The 19,437-nt window shown below is 38.3% G+C and overlaps 1 protein-coding gene across 1 annotated transcript in view; it reads left to right on the top strand.

The window, feature by feature from the left end:
- The window catches only part of LOC105492223 (integrin alpha FG-GAP repeat containing 1), a 294,233-nt gene that overhangs the window by 218,552 nt on the left and 56,244 nt on the right, over positions 1-19,437 (top strand). Inside the window, exon 13 of the mRNA XM_011759246.3 lies at positions 5,160-5,203. Within this exon, the coding sequence (XP_011757548.1) occupies positions 5,160-5,203 (44 nt within the window). The remainder of the gene's footprint in view (positions 1-5,159; positions 5,204-19,437) is intronic.

Below are 19,437 nucleotides of genomic sequence, written 5' to 3'. Positions count from 1 at the left end.
TACCACTGTAATGAATATCCTGTAGAATAAATTATTAAAAATGGAATTGTTAAAACATATATATTTTTAAATATAACATACAGAAAAGTATACATAAGTGCACAGGTCTATAAATTTTAGCAGAGTAAACATACCCATACAATTACACCCAGATCAAGAAACAAATACTACCAACATCCAAAATGTGCCCTCCAGCCCCTTTATTAGTGACTAACCCAGTTCACCTAAAGTAATTGCTACTATAATTTCCAATACCACAGATTAATTCTGCCTTGTTTTGAACGTTATATTGTATTTTTTAACAGATATCCCTTCACAGAAATTGTATAATTTCCTACTTCCACCTAACTATATATATGAAAATGCTCTTTTCCTAACACCTTCAGCAACCCAAGGGGTTATTAAACTTTTTTATCTTTGCCAGTTAGGTGAAAAATATGTCCGATTTTTATTTCATGTTTTTCTTATAATGAAGTTCAGCATCTTTTCATATATTTAAGAGCCATTTGTATCTTTATTTCTATCTATAGTCCTTGTCCTTTCTTATTTTCTAATGGATTTGTAAATGTACTGCAGTATATGTTAAAGAACCCTTTGTGAATATATTTATTATTTTCCCTACAATTTTATCATGCTTTTCTTTTTCACCTGTCTCTTGGGAATAATATTGGTTTTTTCCTAACTAGTGCAGTTGAGTGTCTTTCTCAGTGTTTTTTGATTATTTGTATTTTCTCTTCTAGATATTGCTTCTTGAAATCCTTTGTTTTCTATTGGATTATCTTCTGATATCTAGAAATTCTTTTTATATTAGCAATAGTATCTCTTTATATTGTTACATCATAAAAAGTTCACCCCCTTTGTCAGTAGTCTTTTAAACTTTTATGGTATCTTTCTTATTTTGTAACAGCTTTATCGATATGTAATTCACATAGCATATCATGACCCATTTGAAGTATACAATTTAATGGCTTTAGCATATTCTCAGAGTTGTGCAACCATCATTGCAATCATTTGAGAATATAGTCATCACGACAGAAAGAAACCCTGTACCCATTGTCTGTCATGCTCCCATCATCCCCCAGCTCCAGGCAACCACTCATTTACTTTATGTATCCATTGATTTGCCTATTCTGGACATTTCATATAAACGGGGTCATATTGTGTGACTGGCTTCTTTCACTTGTAGCAGGACGAGCCGCAGACAAAACTCCTCAGACACCGAGTTAAAGAAGGAAGGGGTTTATTCTGCCGGGGGCATCGGCAAGACTCCTGTCTCAGGAGCCGAGCTCCCCAAGTGAGCGATTCCTGTCCATTTTAAGGGCTCACAACTCTAAGGGGGTGCGTGTGAGAGGGTCGTGATTGATGGAGCAAGCAGGGGTTACATGACTGGGGGCTGCGTGCACCGGTAATTAGATCGGAACAAAACAAGATAGGGATTTTCACAGTGCATTTCTATACAATGTCTGTAATCTATAGATAACATAACCGATTAGGTCCGGGGTCGATCTTTAACTACCAGGCCCAGGGTGTGGCGCCGGGCTGTCTACCTGTGGATTTCATTTCTGCCTTTTAGTTTTTACTACTTCCTTCTTTGGAGGCAGAAATTGGGCATAAGACAATATGAGGGATGGTCTCCTCCCTTACACTTAGCATAATGTTTTCAAGATTCATCCATGTTGTAATATGCATTCAGTACTTTATTCCTTTTAATTGCAAAATAATATTCTGTTGCATATATATTCCAGATTTTGTTTATCCAGTGATCATTTGATGGACATTTGGATGGTTTCCACCTTTTGGCTATTATAAATAATACTGCTATGAACACTGATGTACAAGTTTCTGTTTGGATTTTTGCTTGTTTTTCTTGGACTATGGCTGGAAATGAATTACTGGGTCAAAGGAGAACTTTATGTTCAGCCTTTTAAGGAATTGCCACGTTGTTTTCCAAAGCAGCTGCACCATTCCACATTTCCATCAGAAATGTGTAAGAGTTCCAGTTTCTTCACATCTTCAGCAATATTTGTTATTCTTGGACTGCTTTATTGTAACCATCTTAGTGTGTATAAAATGTTAACTCATTGTGGGTTTTTTTTTACCATCTTAACCATTTTTTAAATTGTGGTTAAAAATATGTCACACAAAATTTGCCATCTTAACCATTTTTAAGGTATAGTTCAGTAGAGTTATGTATATTTGCATTGTGGTGAAACACATTTCCAAACCTTTTTCTTCTTGCAAAACTGAAACTCTATACCCATTAAACAGCTCCGTTTTTCCCCTTCCCCGTAGCCCTGACTAAGCACCATTCTACTTTGTCTCTGTGAATTTGACTACTTTAGATAACTCATTAAATGAAATTATACAATAATAAGTGGTTAGATAACTCATTAAATGAAATTACACAGTAAGTGGAAATTATACAATAACTGCTTATTTCTCCTAACATAATGTCTTCAGGGTTCATCCATATTGTAATATGTGACAAGATTTCCTTCCTTTTTAAGGCTGAATAATATTCCGTTGTATGTATTTACCATATTTTATTCATTCATCTGTCAGCAGACATTTGGCTTGCTTCCGCCAGTTGGCTATTGTGACTACTGCTGCCATGAACATGGGCATGCATCTCATAATGATTCTGCTGTATGTTTTTCTGATAGCTAATGATGTTGCGCATCTTTTCATGAGCTTATTGGCCATCTGTATATCTTCTTTGGAGAAATACCTATTCAGATCCTTTTCCTATTTGTCAACTGGGTTGTCTTTTTATTGTTAAGTTTAAGAGTTCTTTTATTATTTTGTCTTTGTCAAATATGCATTTTATATAGGGAGGTAAACTCTAACTTTATTTTTTTCCAAGTAACCAATTATCCAGCACCATTTACTGAATAATCTACCTTTTTTTTTTTTTTTTTTTTTAAGACAGGATCTCCCTCTGTCACCCAGGCCGGAGTGCAGTACCATGATCTCAGATCACTGCAACCTCTGCTTCCTGGCTCAAGTGATCCTTCTGCCTCAGCCTCCTGAGTAGCTGAGACCACAGATGCGTGTCACCACATCTGGCTAATTTTTTTTTTTTTTTTTTCTGGTAGAGACAGGGTTTCTCCATGTTGTCCAGGCTGGTCTCAAACTCCTGAGCTCAAGTGATCTACCCACCTCAGCCTCCCAAAGTGCTGGGATTACAGGCGTGAGCCACTGTGCCTAGCCTGAATAAACCATCTTTTTTCATCCTTTAACAAGTATTTATTGAGCAAATATGTTGGGTGAGACCCTGAGAAAATAAGGAATAAAATGATGCAGAGGTAACATCTGTGTGCAAAGACACATGTGTGCGTAAATAACTGTGGGTCAGCAAGATAATGGTTTAAATGAAGGCTTGTGCAAATCATTTTGGAACAATTGGAAAAGAGCTACCAATGTCTACCTAAACTTTAGGGAAGAAGATAAAAGGAGAGTGAGAAGTGAGGGTTTTCATAATAAAAGAGTGAGAACCAGGCACTGTGCTAGGGAAGGAAATTTAAACATTGAAAACTGCTTGCTAGTGTAAAATATTTATTTCACTGTTTCCTCAAGTTGAATTTAATGCAAATATTCTATAGTAAATGAACAGGTATTCTCTTTTGTGATGAAATATGTCATGCTCATTTCTTGGTGCCTTTTACCTTACATCCTCTGTGTCTTAGTCCATTTAGGCTGCTATTAACATAAAAAAAAAACCTGGCTGGGCCCGGTGGCTCACACCTGTAATCCCAGCACTTTGGGAGGCCGAGGCAGGTAGATCACAAGGTCAAGAGATTGAGACCATCCTGGCCAACATGGTGAAACCACGTCTCTACTAAAAATACAAAAATTAACTGGGCGTGGTGGCATGCGCCTATAGTCCCAGCTACTAGGGAGGCTGAGACAGGAGAATCGCTTGAACCCAGGAGGCGGAGGTTGCAGTGAGCCAAGATCATGCCACTGCACTCCAGCCTGGTGACAGAGCGAGACTCTGTCTCAAAAAGAAAAAAAAAAAAAAACCTTAGGGTAATTTATAAACAACAGGAATTTATTGCTCACAGTACTTGAGGTTGGGAAGTCCAAGGTCAAGGCACTGGCAAATTCAATGTCTGGTAAGGTCTCACCTCTACTTCAAAAATGGCACCTTGTTGCCATGTCCTCACATGGCAGAAGGGGTCAAGAGAAATTACTGGAGCCTCTTTTGTCAAGGCATTAATCCCATTCATGAGGATGGAACCATTGTGACTTAATCTCTTCACAAAGGCCCCACCTCTTAACATTGTCACATTGGGTATTAGGTTCCAAGATATGAATTTGGGGGATACCAACATTCAAATCATCGCACCCTGCCTAAGACAAACATTTGTATTAGAATGATTGTCATTCCATAGTCATGTAATATAAACAAACAGAATCAACCATTTTCTTCTGGATATGTGTAATATACAGACAAATATTCATAATTATGAAAATAATGTGTGCTTACCGAGAACTATCAGCTCTTTATCTTATAACATATAGCATTTTTAAATAATAGCATATAATGTCTGCTTTCTTATCAAAGCTATCACTTCACCAAAAGTGGTACAAATATGGTTTTATTTCAGAACTCATATTATTTAGAGATTGTTGAGATATTTTAACCTATTTTTGCTGATTATAGAATAAATGTATCACAAAGTTATTTTTATTTGTTGTAGACTCATCAATTATTTTATAGTTATGCTCTCTATATTAGTTATCAAGGGTACCCAAAATCTTTGACCCAGAATTACATAATGGGAAAAGTCTAGTCTGAGATATAAAGTGCTGAATGCTCTATTTGTTTTTCTTAGTATACATTTTAGTTGGTTCTCATTTAGCACCCCTCTGTCAGAATCTAAGGTTCTATTTTAGGTATGGTATGATATAATCATAATTTATCTCACCTATATAGTTCACAAAATAGTAACATCTTGACAGTTTAGGTTTTTGAAATATTGGTATAAAATGAACAACAGAACTTTAATTTGCTCAGATCTAAAGAAATGGAATTGGTTTCTGCTTGTGATTATGAATCAATAGAGTATATTAATGGATCTTAGGGAGAAAATTAGAGCTCACTTTAAATATAAACTTATAATAGTAATAATTGCCTGTTGTTTATTTTTCCACAGTTCTTAGTGGTCTGTGTTCTAATGACTGTCCTCGTAAGATAACAGTAAGTAAACTTAACTCTGTTATAAATGTGTCTATGAAAATTCTCTGTATAAGTAGACTCATACAAAATAGTTGTTATAGATTATAATCAAATATCATTATTATTTGGCAGTAAAGAATCCTTCATTACTCAAGAAAACTGTGCTGAAAGTAAAGTACCTTTCCTAAAAACAGTCTTACCTGAAGGGTCGTCTTTATGAAGTCGTTTCTGATATCCTTAGAGGAGTGACTACCCCTCCAATTGTTTTAAGACATTTTGGCATTTATAATATTTCATTACCCTTGTTTAGATTAGATGCCTCTCCACACAGGACTGTAACCCCCTGAGGTCAAGAACCACGTCATCTTGTGTACCTGGTATAGGTCACAGAGCCAAGCATATAGTAGGCAATTAGTGACTTTTTTGTGTGTAGTCTTAATATTGACTTGCTGTCTAATAGAATGTTTCAGTGAAATAACAAATGTGAAAATAATTAGTTTTTGTCAGAACCAATTCATGTAAACTGAAATAAGAATATTGTATTTGAAAGTATGCATGTGTTTGTGTGTGTGTACAGGGAACTGTTTGGGATCTTTGTAGTAATCCTTATTTCAAAAGAAATTAGCCAGTGTTTAAAGATAAGGAAACTGAGACACAGAGAAGTTAAATTATCCAAAGTCATGGAGCTATTAAATAGTGGAACTGCAGTACAAACTAGATGTTCTCATTATTGTCTCATATTCTTACAGTGTCATTAAACATTACATTGACAATATTTTATGTATAGTTGGGAAACTTCCCATATTTAAGAAGTGTGGAAACAGACCCTGACACAGGGATATCATCTAGATTCAAATTGGGGGCAACACCTCTGAAGTAGTGAAGAAAGCAGCAGTGGCAGAAGGAGAAGATGCATGGGGAGCTCTGGAGCTAAGATGATCCTTCAGATGTGGCCCGAACTGAGCCAGAGGGGCCCAGCCTTTGAACTCTTGAATCAATCACACATCACATCCAGACAGGCCTCCAGGAAAGTGTTAACATTTCTATGAGGCAGCTCCCTTTGGCTAAGAACAATCTCCAGGTAGGAACCCTGCTGTGAGCTATTAGCAGCCAACACAGACCAGCTCAAGGAATAAGTGTGTAGGTCCTGAAGAGAAGATCTGGATGAGGTATCACCACAGTCACTGCCATGTGCATGTGAATGTTTGGTCCAACCCATATACTTTTATATCACTGTAAAACTGTGGATGGGATTCATCAGCCTAAAGATTAACTTGGTCATTCAGATATTATCTACCTACTTTGTGAAACATTCATGTGAAACATTCAGACCTACATTTCTCCCTCTAACTAACCATATCTCCATTCTGTGGCTCTTTGATTATTGCATGGTCATGCAAAGAACTTTAAAAAGTTATAGTTGAAACCACTGATTTTACTTACAAGTTCTAGATGAAAGTTTGATAGTAAGTGCTGTATAGCCAAGGTAGGTGACACTTCTTTTTTTTTTTTTTTGTGAGACGGAGTCTCACTCTGTCCCCCAGGCTGGAGTGCAGTGGCGCAATCTCAGCTCACTGCAAGCTCCACCTCCCGGGTTCACACCATTCTCCTGCCTCAGCCTCCCTAGTAGCTGGGACTACTAGGTACCCGCCACCATGCCTGGCTAATTTTTTATATTTTTAGTAGAGACGAGGTTTCACCGTGTTAGCCAGGATGGTCTCGGTCTCCTGACCTCGTGATCCGCCCACCTCAGCCTCCCAAAATGCTGGGATTACAGGTGCAAGCCACTGCACCCGGCCAGGCAGGTGACACTTCTAAGATCCATAAGGCTTCCTGTCTCCTTATCTTAAAATATTAAGCCACTTCTATCTTACAGTGAACAGAACCATTTGGAAAGTCACATAAGTAAAGTCCAACATGCAGAGCTGCCTTCGTAGTGACTACCCTTACCACCCAGCAGCTTTGGGCTTTTCTGCAGATAATGTCTCTGCCTCCCATTCATTCATTTATGACTTTCTTTGAAATTAAGATCGTGTTGAGCTGCCCTTCACATATATCATTTTCCTTCTCTCTGATATTTTACTGATACCATAGATCACAATTTTATCAGCATGTAAACAAATGCACAGTGTACTTACCCAGTATCACAAATGTCAAATGTATGCCCACTTGTGAAATTATTTACTTCTTGAAAAAGTGGTTCTTCTTCATATTCCTTTGACATCAGATCATAGTAAAAAGTGTTATAATGGATGTGACCCAGTGTGAAACAGAGAGAAAGTGTACATCTGATATAGTATTCTCTTCCACTTGAGTTAATTCATGAGTTGAATAGCTCTTCTGCTGGTTATGTGTTCTGTCACACCTGATAGGCAGACTATCAGGTGTATAGAAAGAGGAAAAAATTACTCCGCTCATGAACCGATCCCACCCATATTCCTTCATCTCCATTTTGAAAACTTCAGAGTGTTTTATTCATATTCAGTTTTAGCTATTCACTCCCATGGCCATAGCCCGAACCTAATCTTCCAGAATGGTTTCACTTCTGAAACCCTAATTTCATTTATCCAACTCTGACCACAGCCTATTTTCCAGCTCTCCCACTCTGTTACTCTAATTATACCTGTTCCACTTTAAAACCATTAGTCTCTCAACCTGTATCAGCCCACTATTGTCTTTACCCACCTCCTTATTTAGTTACCACACACCAACATTACTTCTGCCAGTACCTTGAACTCCTATAAAGCACTGACTTTCCACTATACCTGCCTGGGAGAATTTCAGCCCTGGGTTAGTCCAGCTATCTCTTATTCCCTCCTATGCCTAAGATACTGGGCATTTCTGAAGAAAAACCTGTAGCTCTGTGTATTGGCACGGCCCCCTCTGTATTAGTCCATTCTCACGCTGCTATGAAGACATACCCATGACTGGGTAATTTACAAAGAAAAGAGGTTTAATTGACTCACAGTTCTGCATGGCTGGGGAGGATTCAGGAAACTTACAATCATAGTGGAAGGCACCTCTTCACAGGGCAGCAGGGGAGAGAATGAGTGCCCGCAGGGAAAATGCCAGATGCATATAAAACTATCAGATCTCCTGAGAACTCACTATCACGAGAACACCATGGGGGAAACCGCTCCCGTGATTCAGTTACCTCCCACCAGGTCCCTCCCATGACACGTGGAGATTATGGGGATTACAATTCAAGGTGAGATTTGGGTGGGGACACAGCCAAACCATACCACCCTAATTCATGGTTTTCAACCTCACATGAGCACTTTTTGTATTATATCACAGTTTTATGTGGAATCCCAGTCATATTTTCTTCCATTTCTTTTTTCTGGCTTCTTTCAAGATTTTCTCTTTGTTTTTGATTTTTTGCAGTTCAAATATGATATGCTTGGGTATAGATTTTTTCAATATTTCTCCTGCTTGGTGTTCTCTGAGCTTCCTGGTTTTGTGGCTTGAGGTCTGTCATGAATTTTGGAAATTGCTCAATCATTATTACTTCAAATATTTCTTCTTTTGCCTTTCTCTCTTTCTTCTTGTATTCCTACTATGTGTATTTACACCTTTGGCATCTTCAAGCTTAACTGATTCTTTCTTAGGTCATGTCCAATCTATCAATGAGTCCGATAAGGCATCCTTCATTTATTACAGTATTTTTTATTTCTATTTCCTTTTGATTCTTAGTTTCCATCTCTCTGCTTACATTAACCATCTGTTCTTGTATGTTGTCTAATTGTTTCCATTAGCATCCTTAGCATGTTAATCATAGTTATTTTAAATTCCTGGTCTGATAATTCCAAAACGTCTGCTATATATGAGTCTTGTTTTGATACTTGCTTTGTCTCCTCGGACTTTTTGTTTTGTTTTGTCTTTTGCCTTTCAGCATGCCCTGTAATTATTTATTGAAAGCTGGATATGATGTGTTAAGTGAAGGGAACTAAGGTAGACAGACCTTTACTGTGGAAGTTTTAAGGTTGATCTGACTAGGAATTAGGCTGTATTTACTGTTTGCAGTAGCTGTTGTGTTGGAGACAAATATTTCCTCTAGTGTCCTTGTTTTTGTCTCCTTTGGTGTGTCGGTTTCCTTCTTAAATGAAAGATAGCCGGTGATGACGAGCATTTTTTCATGTATCTGTTGGCTGTATGCATGTCTTCTTTTGAGAAATGTCTGTTCATATCCTTTGTCCACTTTTTGATAGGGTTGTTTTTTCTGCGTAAATTTGTTTGAGTTCTTTGTAGGTTCATCACTGGCCATCAGAGAAATGCAAATCAAAACCACAAAGAGATACCATCTCACACCAGTTAGAATGGCAATCATTAAAAAGTCAGGAAACATAGAATGGCAATCATTAAAAAGTCAGGAAACAACAGGTGCTGGAGAGGATGTGGAGAAATAGGAACACTTTTACACTGTTGGTGGGATTGTAAACTGGTTCAACCATTGTGGAATACAGTATGGCAGTTCCTCAAGGATCTAGAACTAGAAGTACCATATGACCCAGCCATCCCATTACTGGGTATATACCCAAAGGATTATAAATCATGCTGCTATAAAGACACATGCACACGTATGTTTATTGCGGCACTATTCACAATAGCAAAGACTTGGAATCAACCCAAGTGTCCATCAGTGACAGACTGGATTAAGAAAATGTGGCACATATACACTATGGAATACTATGCAGCCATAAAAAAGGATGAGTTCATGTCCTTTGTAGGGACATGGATGCAGCTGGAAACCATCATTCTCAGCAAACTATCACAAGAAAAGAAAACCAAACACCGCATGTTCTCACTCATAGGTGGAAATTGAACAATGAGATCACCTGGACTCTGGAAGGGGAACATCACACACTGGGGCCTATTATGGGGAGAGGGGACAGAGGAGGGATGGCATTGGGAGTTATACCTGATGTAAATGATGAGTTGATGGGTGCAGCACACCAACATGGCACAAGTATACATATGTAACAAACCTGCATGTTGTGCACATGTACCCTAGAACTTAAAGTATAATTAAAAAAAAAAAAGAAAAAAAAAGAAAAGTATTACGAGGAGACTTGGTCTCTTTTCTCCAGTAATACAGTTTAAAAATCTCATAATTAACATAATTAAAGGTTTTTTATACTTATACTTTCAAAAAAAATGAAAGATAATGTTTACAGTGCTTTGGACTGTAATTCCCTGTTATACAGGAGCCCAGTTGATGAAGTACTGGAATAGAAAAGTGTTCTGTCATCTTGTCATTAGGTCTCACTATTTTAGTGAACCTGTGTCCCTGGGCTGTGACCTTCACAAGTGCTTCTCAGCTTCCCTGTCTTCTTAGGTGACACAGGAAGATGAGAGGGAGCTGAAATTGAGTATTTCCCTTTCCCCAGGTCAGTTAGGCTTTTGTTAAACCCGAGTCAGTTAAACTCTAGTAAAAGTTTTCTTTGAAGGCAGGCTGTTAGGGAGAACAGAGAGCTCTGGGCATGTTTCAGAATGGTTACCTTCCCATGCTGCTGCTGGAAACATGAAGGCATTTTTCTCCAGTCTTCACAGTGAGAATCTGGTTGAATTCCTGGAGGTGAAACTCACAAAAATGTAAGTGTGAGGGTTCCCCCCTGCCCTGAACCCTTGGAGTTTTGAACACTCAAGCTAGTCTACACTGAGCCTCCAGCAGTTTTTCAGTTAAGTCTTCTTACCTGTATTGGCTCCATCTTTGATCTTCTGCTCTTGGGCGTCTGCTTCTTGTAAGCTGTGACTCTGTTTCCACCTGTCTGTCTCTCCAGTTTGCAGAGTAGCCGTTTGTCCTGTGACCTTAGTTCTCTGAAAGATCTAAGAAAAGTTGTTGATTTTCTATTTCTTTGCTTTTTTCTTATTATGAGAACTAGAGTGACAACATTAAAGAACTTTATATGTCAGACCAGAAGCTGGAAGCTCTCCTTGCATTGTTACTGGTTTTGCTTTATTTGAAGTTTGTTTTTGTCCGTTTTACTTCCTGGCTTTTATCAGTGTATCTTCCTGTGTGTCACTTATTGCTCTCTATCATGATTTTTTTAACTTTTTAAAAATTTGTAAATATCTATGAAAGTATAAATTAGTGTAATAAAACTCCTTGGCTGGGCACAGTGGTTTGTGCTTGTAATCCCAGCACTTTGGGAGGCTGAGGCAGGAGGATCACTTGAGCCCAGGAGTTTGAGACCAGCCTGGGCAACGTGCTGAAACCCCATCTCTACAAAAAATACACAAATTACCTGGGTGGTGGTGTGCACCTGTACCCGAGCTACCCAGGAGGCTGAGGTGGAGAATCACCTGAGCCTGGGGAGGTAGAGGCTACAGTGAGCCATGATCATGCCACTGCACTGCAGCCTAGGCAACAGAGTAAGACTGTCAAAAAAGAAAAAAAAAAAAAAAAAAACAGAACAAATACATAAAATTCTTGTGCCCATACCCAATTTCAACAATATCGTCATATGCCCAATTTTATTTCACCCATACCACCACCTACTACCCATCCCACCCACTCCTCCCTCTAGAGTACTTTAAGGCTAATCCATCATCTCTAAATACTTCCGTGTGTTGTAAATACACATTTTACTTGTCATACCAGAAGTTCTCTTTCTTCATAAGAACTATTTAATACCCTTTCTACTTTCCCAGTTTCCAGTTCTCAGTAGTTAACCTTCCCTCCTACTTCAAAAAAGAAAATAATCCATAAAATGCAAATTTCTTCAACCATCTACAGTAATTTTGGAGAAGTTATTTCACTTCTGTTAAGCCTCATTCTCCATGTCTGTAAAACTAACCTGTGTAAGTTTCCTATCACTGCTGTAACAAATTAACATAAACTTAGTGGCTTAACACAACACAGAGTTTTTCTCTTACAATTCTAGAGGTTGGAAGCCTGAACCATGTTTCACTGAACTAAATTCAAGTTGTCAGCAAGCCTACATTCCTTTTTGGAGGTTTTGGGGAGAATACATCCCCTTACCTTTTCCAGGTTCTTGAGGCTGCATATCTTCCTTGGCTCATGGCCCTTTCCTCCATACCCAAAGCCAGCAGTGTTGCATCTTCAAATCACTGACAGTAACCCATACTGCCTTCCTCTTTCTCCTATGGGGAGCCTTGTGATTACGTTAGCCCCACCTGGATATTGCAAGATACTCTCCCTGTCTTGAGATCTTTAATTACATCTGCTAAGTCCTTTTTGGCAGTATATTCAGCAGGCTCTGGAAATTAGGATATGGACATCTTTGGAGCACCATTATTCTGCCTATCACACTACCTTAAGGTTATTGTTAAAATTAGAGGAATTAATGTAGATAGACCATAGGAGGCCCTAATACACAATCAACACTCAAAAAGTTTAGCTGCTATTATTTGTCAATGTTATTGTTTATACCCCTGCCTCTATAATATCCCTGTATTGGTAGGGATAGTAAGTTCCAAATGTTTTGAGAAATGTTGGTATTCCATTTGTGTTTCAGGTATGACTAGAGGTATATTAGACTTCTTGACTTTTTCTTACTGTGTAAATCTTTTTAAACATCACACATTTGTGAAATATGGATATGATAAATATCAGTATTATTAGTGAGTGCTACCATAAATATCTGGGACTCAAAAGAGTATTTATATTCCTCTTTTCTGATTTTTTTTTCCTTCAAATATCCAACTAATTTTTGAAATCTTTTAATCCTAGTGTAAGGCGTATTCTGACTTTTCACGATGTCAGTGTAGATAACGGCGTTTTTCTCTGTAACTTGGTAATTCTTTTCACCAAAGCCTAGTGACTTTTTCCACTTTGTGGATTATGAATCTAGAAGCAGGCAGATAAGTACTTTTCCCCTTGGAGAGCAGATGGTTTAAAAGTAGTCTTTGACTTCCCCATATTCAAAAAGACTGTGCACATTCCTTTGACAGAGCTCCATGGGGGCAGAAAACAGTATCTCTTTTTCTTGCCAGTATATCCTAGAAACTAACAGAGGGCCTGGTGTTTAATAATTTGTCACTTGGGCTGGGCACGGTGGCTCACGCCTGTAATCCCAAAACTTTGGGAGGCTGAGGCGGGCAGATCACCAGGTCAGGAGATCAAGACCATCCTGGCTAACACGGTGAAACCCCGTCTCTACTAAAAATACAAAAACTTATCCGGGTGTGGTGGCGCGCACCTGTGGTCCCAGCTACTCGGGAGGCTGAAGCAAGAGAATGGCGCAAACCCAGGAGGCGGAGCTTGCGCTGAGCCCAGATTGTGCCACTGCACTCCAGCCTGGTCTACAGAGTGAGACTCCATCCCAAAAATAATAGTAATAATAATAACAATTTGTCAGTTGACCTCTGCAGCACTAAATATAATCCCTTCCTCCACACCCATTCTCATTGCTTTTCCTCTTAACTGAAAACCAGTGCGCCAGCTGTGCTGTGAGGTCACACCTGCCTCCTCTCCAGGAACCTTATGGGCCTTGTTCCACTGTTTATTTGGCCTATGTATCCGGCTTCCACTTGTCTGCTGGTGTCTTTCCTTCAGCAATTAAGGATGTCTAAGTCTCTTATCTGTACATATATACATATGTACCTTCTGAAACCCACATCCCCTCCAGCTACTATCCATCTCTGTTTTCTTTTCTCAGCCAAACTGCTTGAGTGGCCTGCATTTGGATCTCTCAAATTCATTACCTCAGTATCCTTAACCCACTGTTATCGTCTAGCCTTTGAGCTTATGCCGCTGCAGCTGCATGTGATACTGCCAACACTTATAGGAACACTCCCTTTTCTCAGCTGCCTTCATGCTCTTTCTTCCCAGCTCTCCTCCTACCTGTCTGGCCATTCTTCCGGGTTTCTTTATGGACTTCTCTTCTGCCTATCTTTTAAATGTTGGTGATTTTCAGGTTCCATCCTAGATTCTCTTCTCACTGTATATACAATAGTCCCCCGTTATCCACAAAGACACATTCCAAGATCCCCAGTGGATGTCTGCAACCTTGGATAGTACTGAACCCTATGCACTTTGTTTTTCCTACACATACGTACCTATGATAAAGCTTAGTTCAGAAATTAGGCACAGTAAGAGATTAACAACAATAATAACTGATAATAAAATAGAACAGTTGTAACAATATACTGTAATAAAAGTTATGTGAATATTTCTCTCTCAAAATACATTATGGTATTGTACAATGAGTAACTGAAACCACAGGACACGAAACCGCACATGAGCAGGGACTACTCTAAACTCTTTAAATGATGTCAACCACTCTTCTGAATATCAGACCTTTGTATCTGAGTCACTTACAAGGAAGGACCCTGAAATCTAACGTTCCCCACCCCCAAAACCTAGTCCTCTTCCCGTGTTCCCTGGCTCACATTTTCCTTTCCCTTGTCCCCCAAATCTACTAGATTATCATTCTTTCCTCACAACTGTCCCTTCTCTCTGTCCTGTTACTGCATTTCAGGCCTTTTTTTTTTTTTCCTGACTGCTGCAGTTATCTAAGCTATCCTTCAAAAACATACTACAATAGTGATCTTTCTAAAGCACAAACCTTCAGTGGCTCCCCTGTACCCTTGAGAGATTATCTAAATCTAGCTTCCTGAGATAGAGCCCTGGTTTACCCCTTTAGCCTTATCTCTTGCAGTTTTTCTTCACGCCCCACCCCACAACTCTATAATCAGCTCCCTGAACCGCTGTGTTCTGTCACCTCTATCACCTCCTGCTCCTACACCTGCCTCTGTACCGAAGCCTTGTCTTCTTCACCTTCCCCTAGTTTGCTCTGTGTGACCTTCGAGTTGGCACTCAGACAACATTTCCTCCGAGAAAGAATTCCCTGGCTTCCCTTTGACACAGAATTGGATGCACCTTCTGTTGCTTCTTAGCACCCTATGCCTAGTCCTGCTACTGTCACTTATTATAGTTTAAAGTGGGTGAGTATCTGTGTTAAGTCCCTTCAGGATTGTGTCTTATTGATTATTCAGTCTTTACTCCCCAGCACAGTGCCTGACACATAGTTACATAATACATATTTGAGGTATGAATAAATGAGCTTTCTCTAGAATTTGGTTTGCTTTTTAATGGGCCCTCGTTGATAAGTTTACCATCGCATCTCTCACCCCAATAGCATATTCACTGTTAAGTATGAAAACTTGAAAAATAAATTACAAGCTATTTACAGAAGAAATGCATTCTGGAAAAGCTCTGATGCAAAGGAAAAACATTCCCTATTAATGCTCACAGAAATATCTCCTAATGAAACACAATTCTTTCCGTTGTTATAACAATTAATTTTTAATATATGCAACAGAACAAGGTGACTTTAACTTTTTCATCTTTTCAATCAGAAGGGGTCTCAGGCTTTTACGTATTCTATTTAGGAACATTCTGACAAAGCACAGGCCAAGTACATTTATCTTTGGGTCAGACGCCGTGGCTTACACCTGTAATCCCAGCACTTTGGGAGGCTGAGGCAGAAGACTGCCTGAACCCAGGAGGTCGAGACTAGTCTGACTAGCCTGGGCAACATAGTGAGATCCTGTCTCTACAGAATAAAAATGTTTTACATTAGCTGCATATGGTGGCACACGCCTGTAATCCCAGGTACTCAGGAGGCTGAGGTGGGAGGATCACCTGAGCACAGGTCAAGGCTGTAGTGAGCTGTGATCGCACCACTGGGCTCCAGCCTGGGCAACAGAGTGAGAGCTTGTCTTTAAAAAAAAAAAAAAAAAAACCCTCTTATCTTTATTTTAGTGAAGTGAATGATCTGACTTGGTACAGTTTTACCATGCTTTAAAGTATAGCAGGCATTACTTCAACCAGTATTTATTGATTATAACTGATTTGACATTCCTTAAAAGATTACTCACTCCTTAATTCTGTTTGCCTTTCTTTTGTCACTCCTGACAGTGGTAATATCATGCTTCCTGTACCAAAGATAGAAAAACGATGATACAGATATTTTCTGCATATAATATGCCTTTTTACAGTCCTTTACTTACCTTAGTCAGAGGGAAAATATCTTGTAGTTTTCATAGGAAAATAACCAGAATTAAAGGAAATGATATTTGATTTAATGTCTTAAAGAAATGAGTAAGAAACAATATAAAATTTTCAATATTAAACTAAATTGAGCATTGCAGCTAATGTTAATGAAGATAAAGACAAATGCCAGTGAATGGTCACTTAAAAAATAAACAGGATTTTTAAAAATTACCCTTGAGAAAAGTTAAGTCCATTCTATAAGTCAGCTATTTTTCTAATATTTTAGAATCATGAATTTATATCATATAATACCTAATTATTGATTATACCTAATACAATATCTTTTATATGTTTTTCCATTTTTATTTCATCATCCAGAGCCAATGATTTAAAGTATTATTTGCACTCCATTGTAGGAGCCCAAGACCTTGAAACAAACCCTTAGGTAATCAGATAATTGACACTAACGTAGAAACCACCAAGATTTGGCTTACTTAAAAAGTCTCTAAAGAAAACAGAGGTATTCCAACCCCAATTTTATATGATAGTAGGCACACAAGAGATGAGGTTAGTTAGAAAGAATCTATATGATACAACACCTAAACTGCATTACATCAATGTGACACATCCTAGAATGAGAAAAAGGGTGCCAATGATAGTCTTTTCTTACTGATAGTATGAAAAATTGGACCATCACTAATATGTCTAAATTTAACTTCCCTGAATTATTTCGAACAAGCATCAGATGTGACTTTAAAAGGACGCCCTAATATAACCCAACTATGTAAAAGGTATGAAAGAGACAGCAATACTCCTTGTACCTTTATTGTATAGAAGAAACACAAAGTAAAAATTATTCCAGATCTCTTGGCATTTTCTATGAGCGTAGCTATTTTTAGTATATTTTGTATTAAACATTCATATGGAGGTAAATCGCACTATTTTAGAAGAAAAAAATGAAGCTTAATGCTATGATATATGGGATAAGAAACCAAAAGACTTATAGGTCCAGGTATCAGTTGTATCATTTCAGTTGGGAAAGGAAATTGGGAATTGAAGTGTTCATTATACAGATGGTGTAGAAGAGCCATTCTCAAACTTCTTGGTCTATGGACCCCAAAGAGCTTTTCTTTATGTGAGATACATCTACTGACATTACTTTATTTGAAATTAAAACTGAAATAATTTTAAATGATAATGTTTTTAAAAGATAACCCATTATATTAACATAACGTATTTTATTTTTTAAAACACTATATTTTTCATATCAAAATATTAGGGAAAAGAGAGGCATTGCTTTATGTTATTTTAAATCTCTTTAATGCTTAGTGTAATAGAAGATAGCATGTTCCCTTACCTCCTTTTACATTCAGATTTTTGTGGTATGTTGCCTTGGTTGAAATAGATGAAAAAAATTCAGCCTCACATAACTATGTAATAGAAAAGGGAGTGTTGGGCCGGGTGCGGGGGCTCACACCTGTAATCCCAGCACTTTGGGAGGCTGAGGCGGGTGGATCACGAGGTCAGGAGATCGAGACCATCCTGGCTAACATGGTGAAACCAAGTCTCTACTAAAAATGCAAAATTAGCCAGATGTGGTGGCGGGCACCTGTAGTCCCAGCTACTCGGGAGGCTGAGGCAGCAGAATGGCCTGAACCCGGGAGGCAAAGCTTCCAGTGAGCCGAGGTTGCGCCACTGCACTCCAGCCTGGGTGACAGAGTGAGACTCCGCCTCAAAAATAAAAAAATAAAAGGGAGTGTTTTAATATCCTATTCAGATAATCGATATATACCAAAAAGTCATCAAGTGACAGTTTCTTAAGGTTGATTGCAATGTGGATTTTGAAACTTTATCAATGAGTTGTTCCTACTTTGTTATGGTACTCATTGGTATTTGTTTATTAAAATATTGTTTAATTTCCACATATTTCCTTCTGTTGTTGATTTCTAATTCTGTTGTAATCAGAGAATATCATTTGTACAATTTCAATGCTTTTATATCTACTAAAGCTTGTTTTATGGTCTCGCATACCATAAAACATAAAACATAAACCTTGTTTTATGTTCTCCAGGTCTCTCCTGGAGAACATTCCATGTGTGTTTGAGAAGAATGTGTACTCTGCTAGCAGAGATGCAGTGTTCTCTACATGTCTGTTAGGTGTACATCTCTAGCAGAGAATGTGTACATCTCTAGCAGAGATGCAGTGTTCTCTACATGTCTGTTAGGTCTAGTTGGTTTACAGCGTTGTTCACATCTTTTTTTTTCCTGTTGATCCTCTATCTGGTTTTTCTATCCATTATTAAAACAAGTATACTGAAGTTTTCAACTATTATTGTTGAATTATCTGTTTCTCCCTCAAATTCTTTGGGGCTCTGCTGGTTAGGTGCATACATGCTTATAATTGTCATGTCTTCTTGATGGATTGACCCTTTTATCATTATACAATGTCTTTTATTGTGTCTAGAAACAATTTGTATTAAGTTAAGGTGTATTTGGTCTGATATCAGTATAGCCATTCCGTTTCTCATTTGGTTTCTTTTTCCATGGTATACCTTTCCATGCTTTTACTTTCAGCCTATCTGTTGTCTATGAATCTAACGTGTATATAACATAGGTGGAATATAGTTCGTTATATTGTTTTATCCATTTGGTTAATCTTTGCCTTTTTGATAGGAGCATTTAACTCATTTATATTAAATGAAATTAGTGATAAGGCAGATTATGCCTGTCATTTTTTTGTTTTCTATATGTCATATTTTCTTGGTTCCTCAATACCACCATTACTGCATCCTTTTATACTATGCATTTTCTAGGATATGATTTTCTAGGATATGATTTTAATTCTTTTGTTGTTTCTTTCACTCTATTTTTATATTTTATTTTATTTTATTTATTTATTGTTTATTTATTTTGAGATGGAGTCTCACTCTGTTGCCCAGGCTGGAGTACAGTGGCATGACCTAGGCTTGCTGCAACCTCCACCTCCTGGGCTCAAGTGATTCTCTTGCTTCAGCCTCCTGAGTAACTGGGACTACAGGCATGCACCACCATGCCCGGCTAATTTTTGTATTTTTGGTAGAGACCGCACCCAGCCTCACTCTATTTTTAAAAAGTTGTTTTGGGCTGGGTGCGGTGGCTCATGCATGTAATCCCAGCACTTTGGTTGGGAGTCTGAGGCAGGCAGATCAGGAGGTCGGGAGTACAAGACCAGCCTGGCCAATATGGTGAAATCCCATCTCTATCAAAAATGCAAAAAAAAATTCGCTGGGCATGGTCTCACGCTCCTGTAGTTCAG

The sequence above is a fragment of the Macaca nemestrina genome, chromosome 18 (genome assembly GCF_043159975.1).
Source record: "Macaca nemestrina isolate mMacNem1 chromosome 18, mMacNem.hap1, whole genome shotgun sequence".
In the NCBI taxonomy this organism is placed as follows: domain Eukaryota; kingdom Metazoa; phylum Chordata; class Mammalia; order Primates; family Cercopithecidae; genus Macaca; species Macaca nemestrina.
The sequence above is the reverse complement of the archived record's forward strand: the minus strand, read 5'-3'. Positions and strand labels throughout refer to the sequence as shown.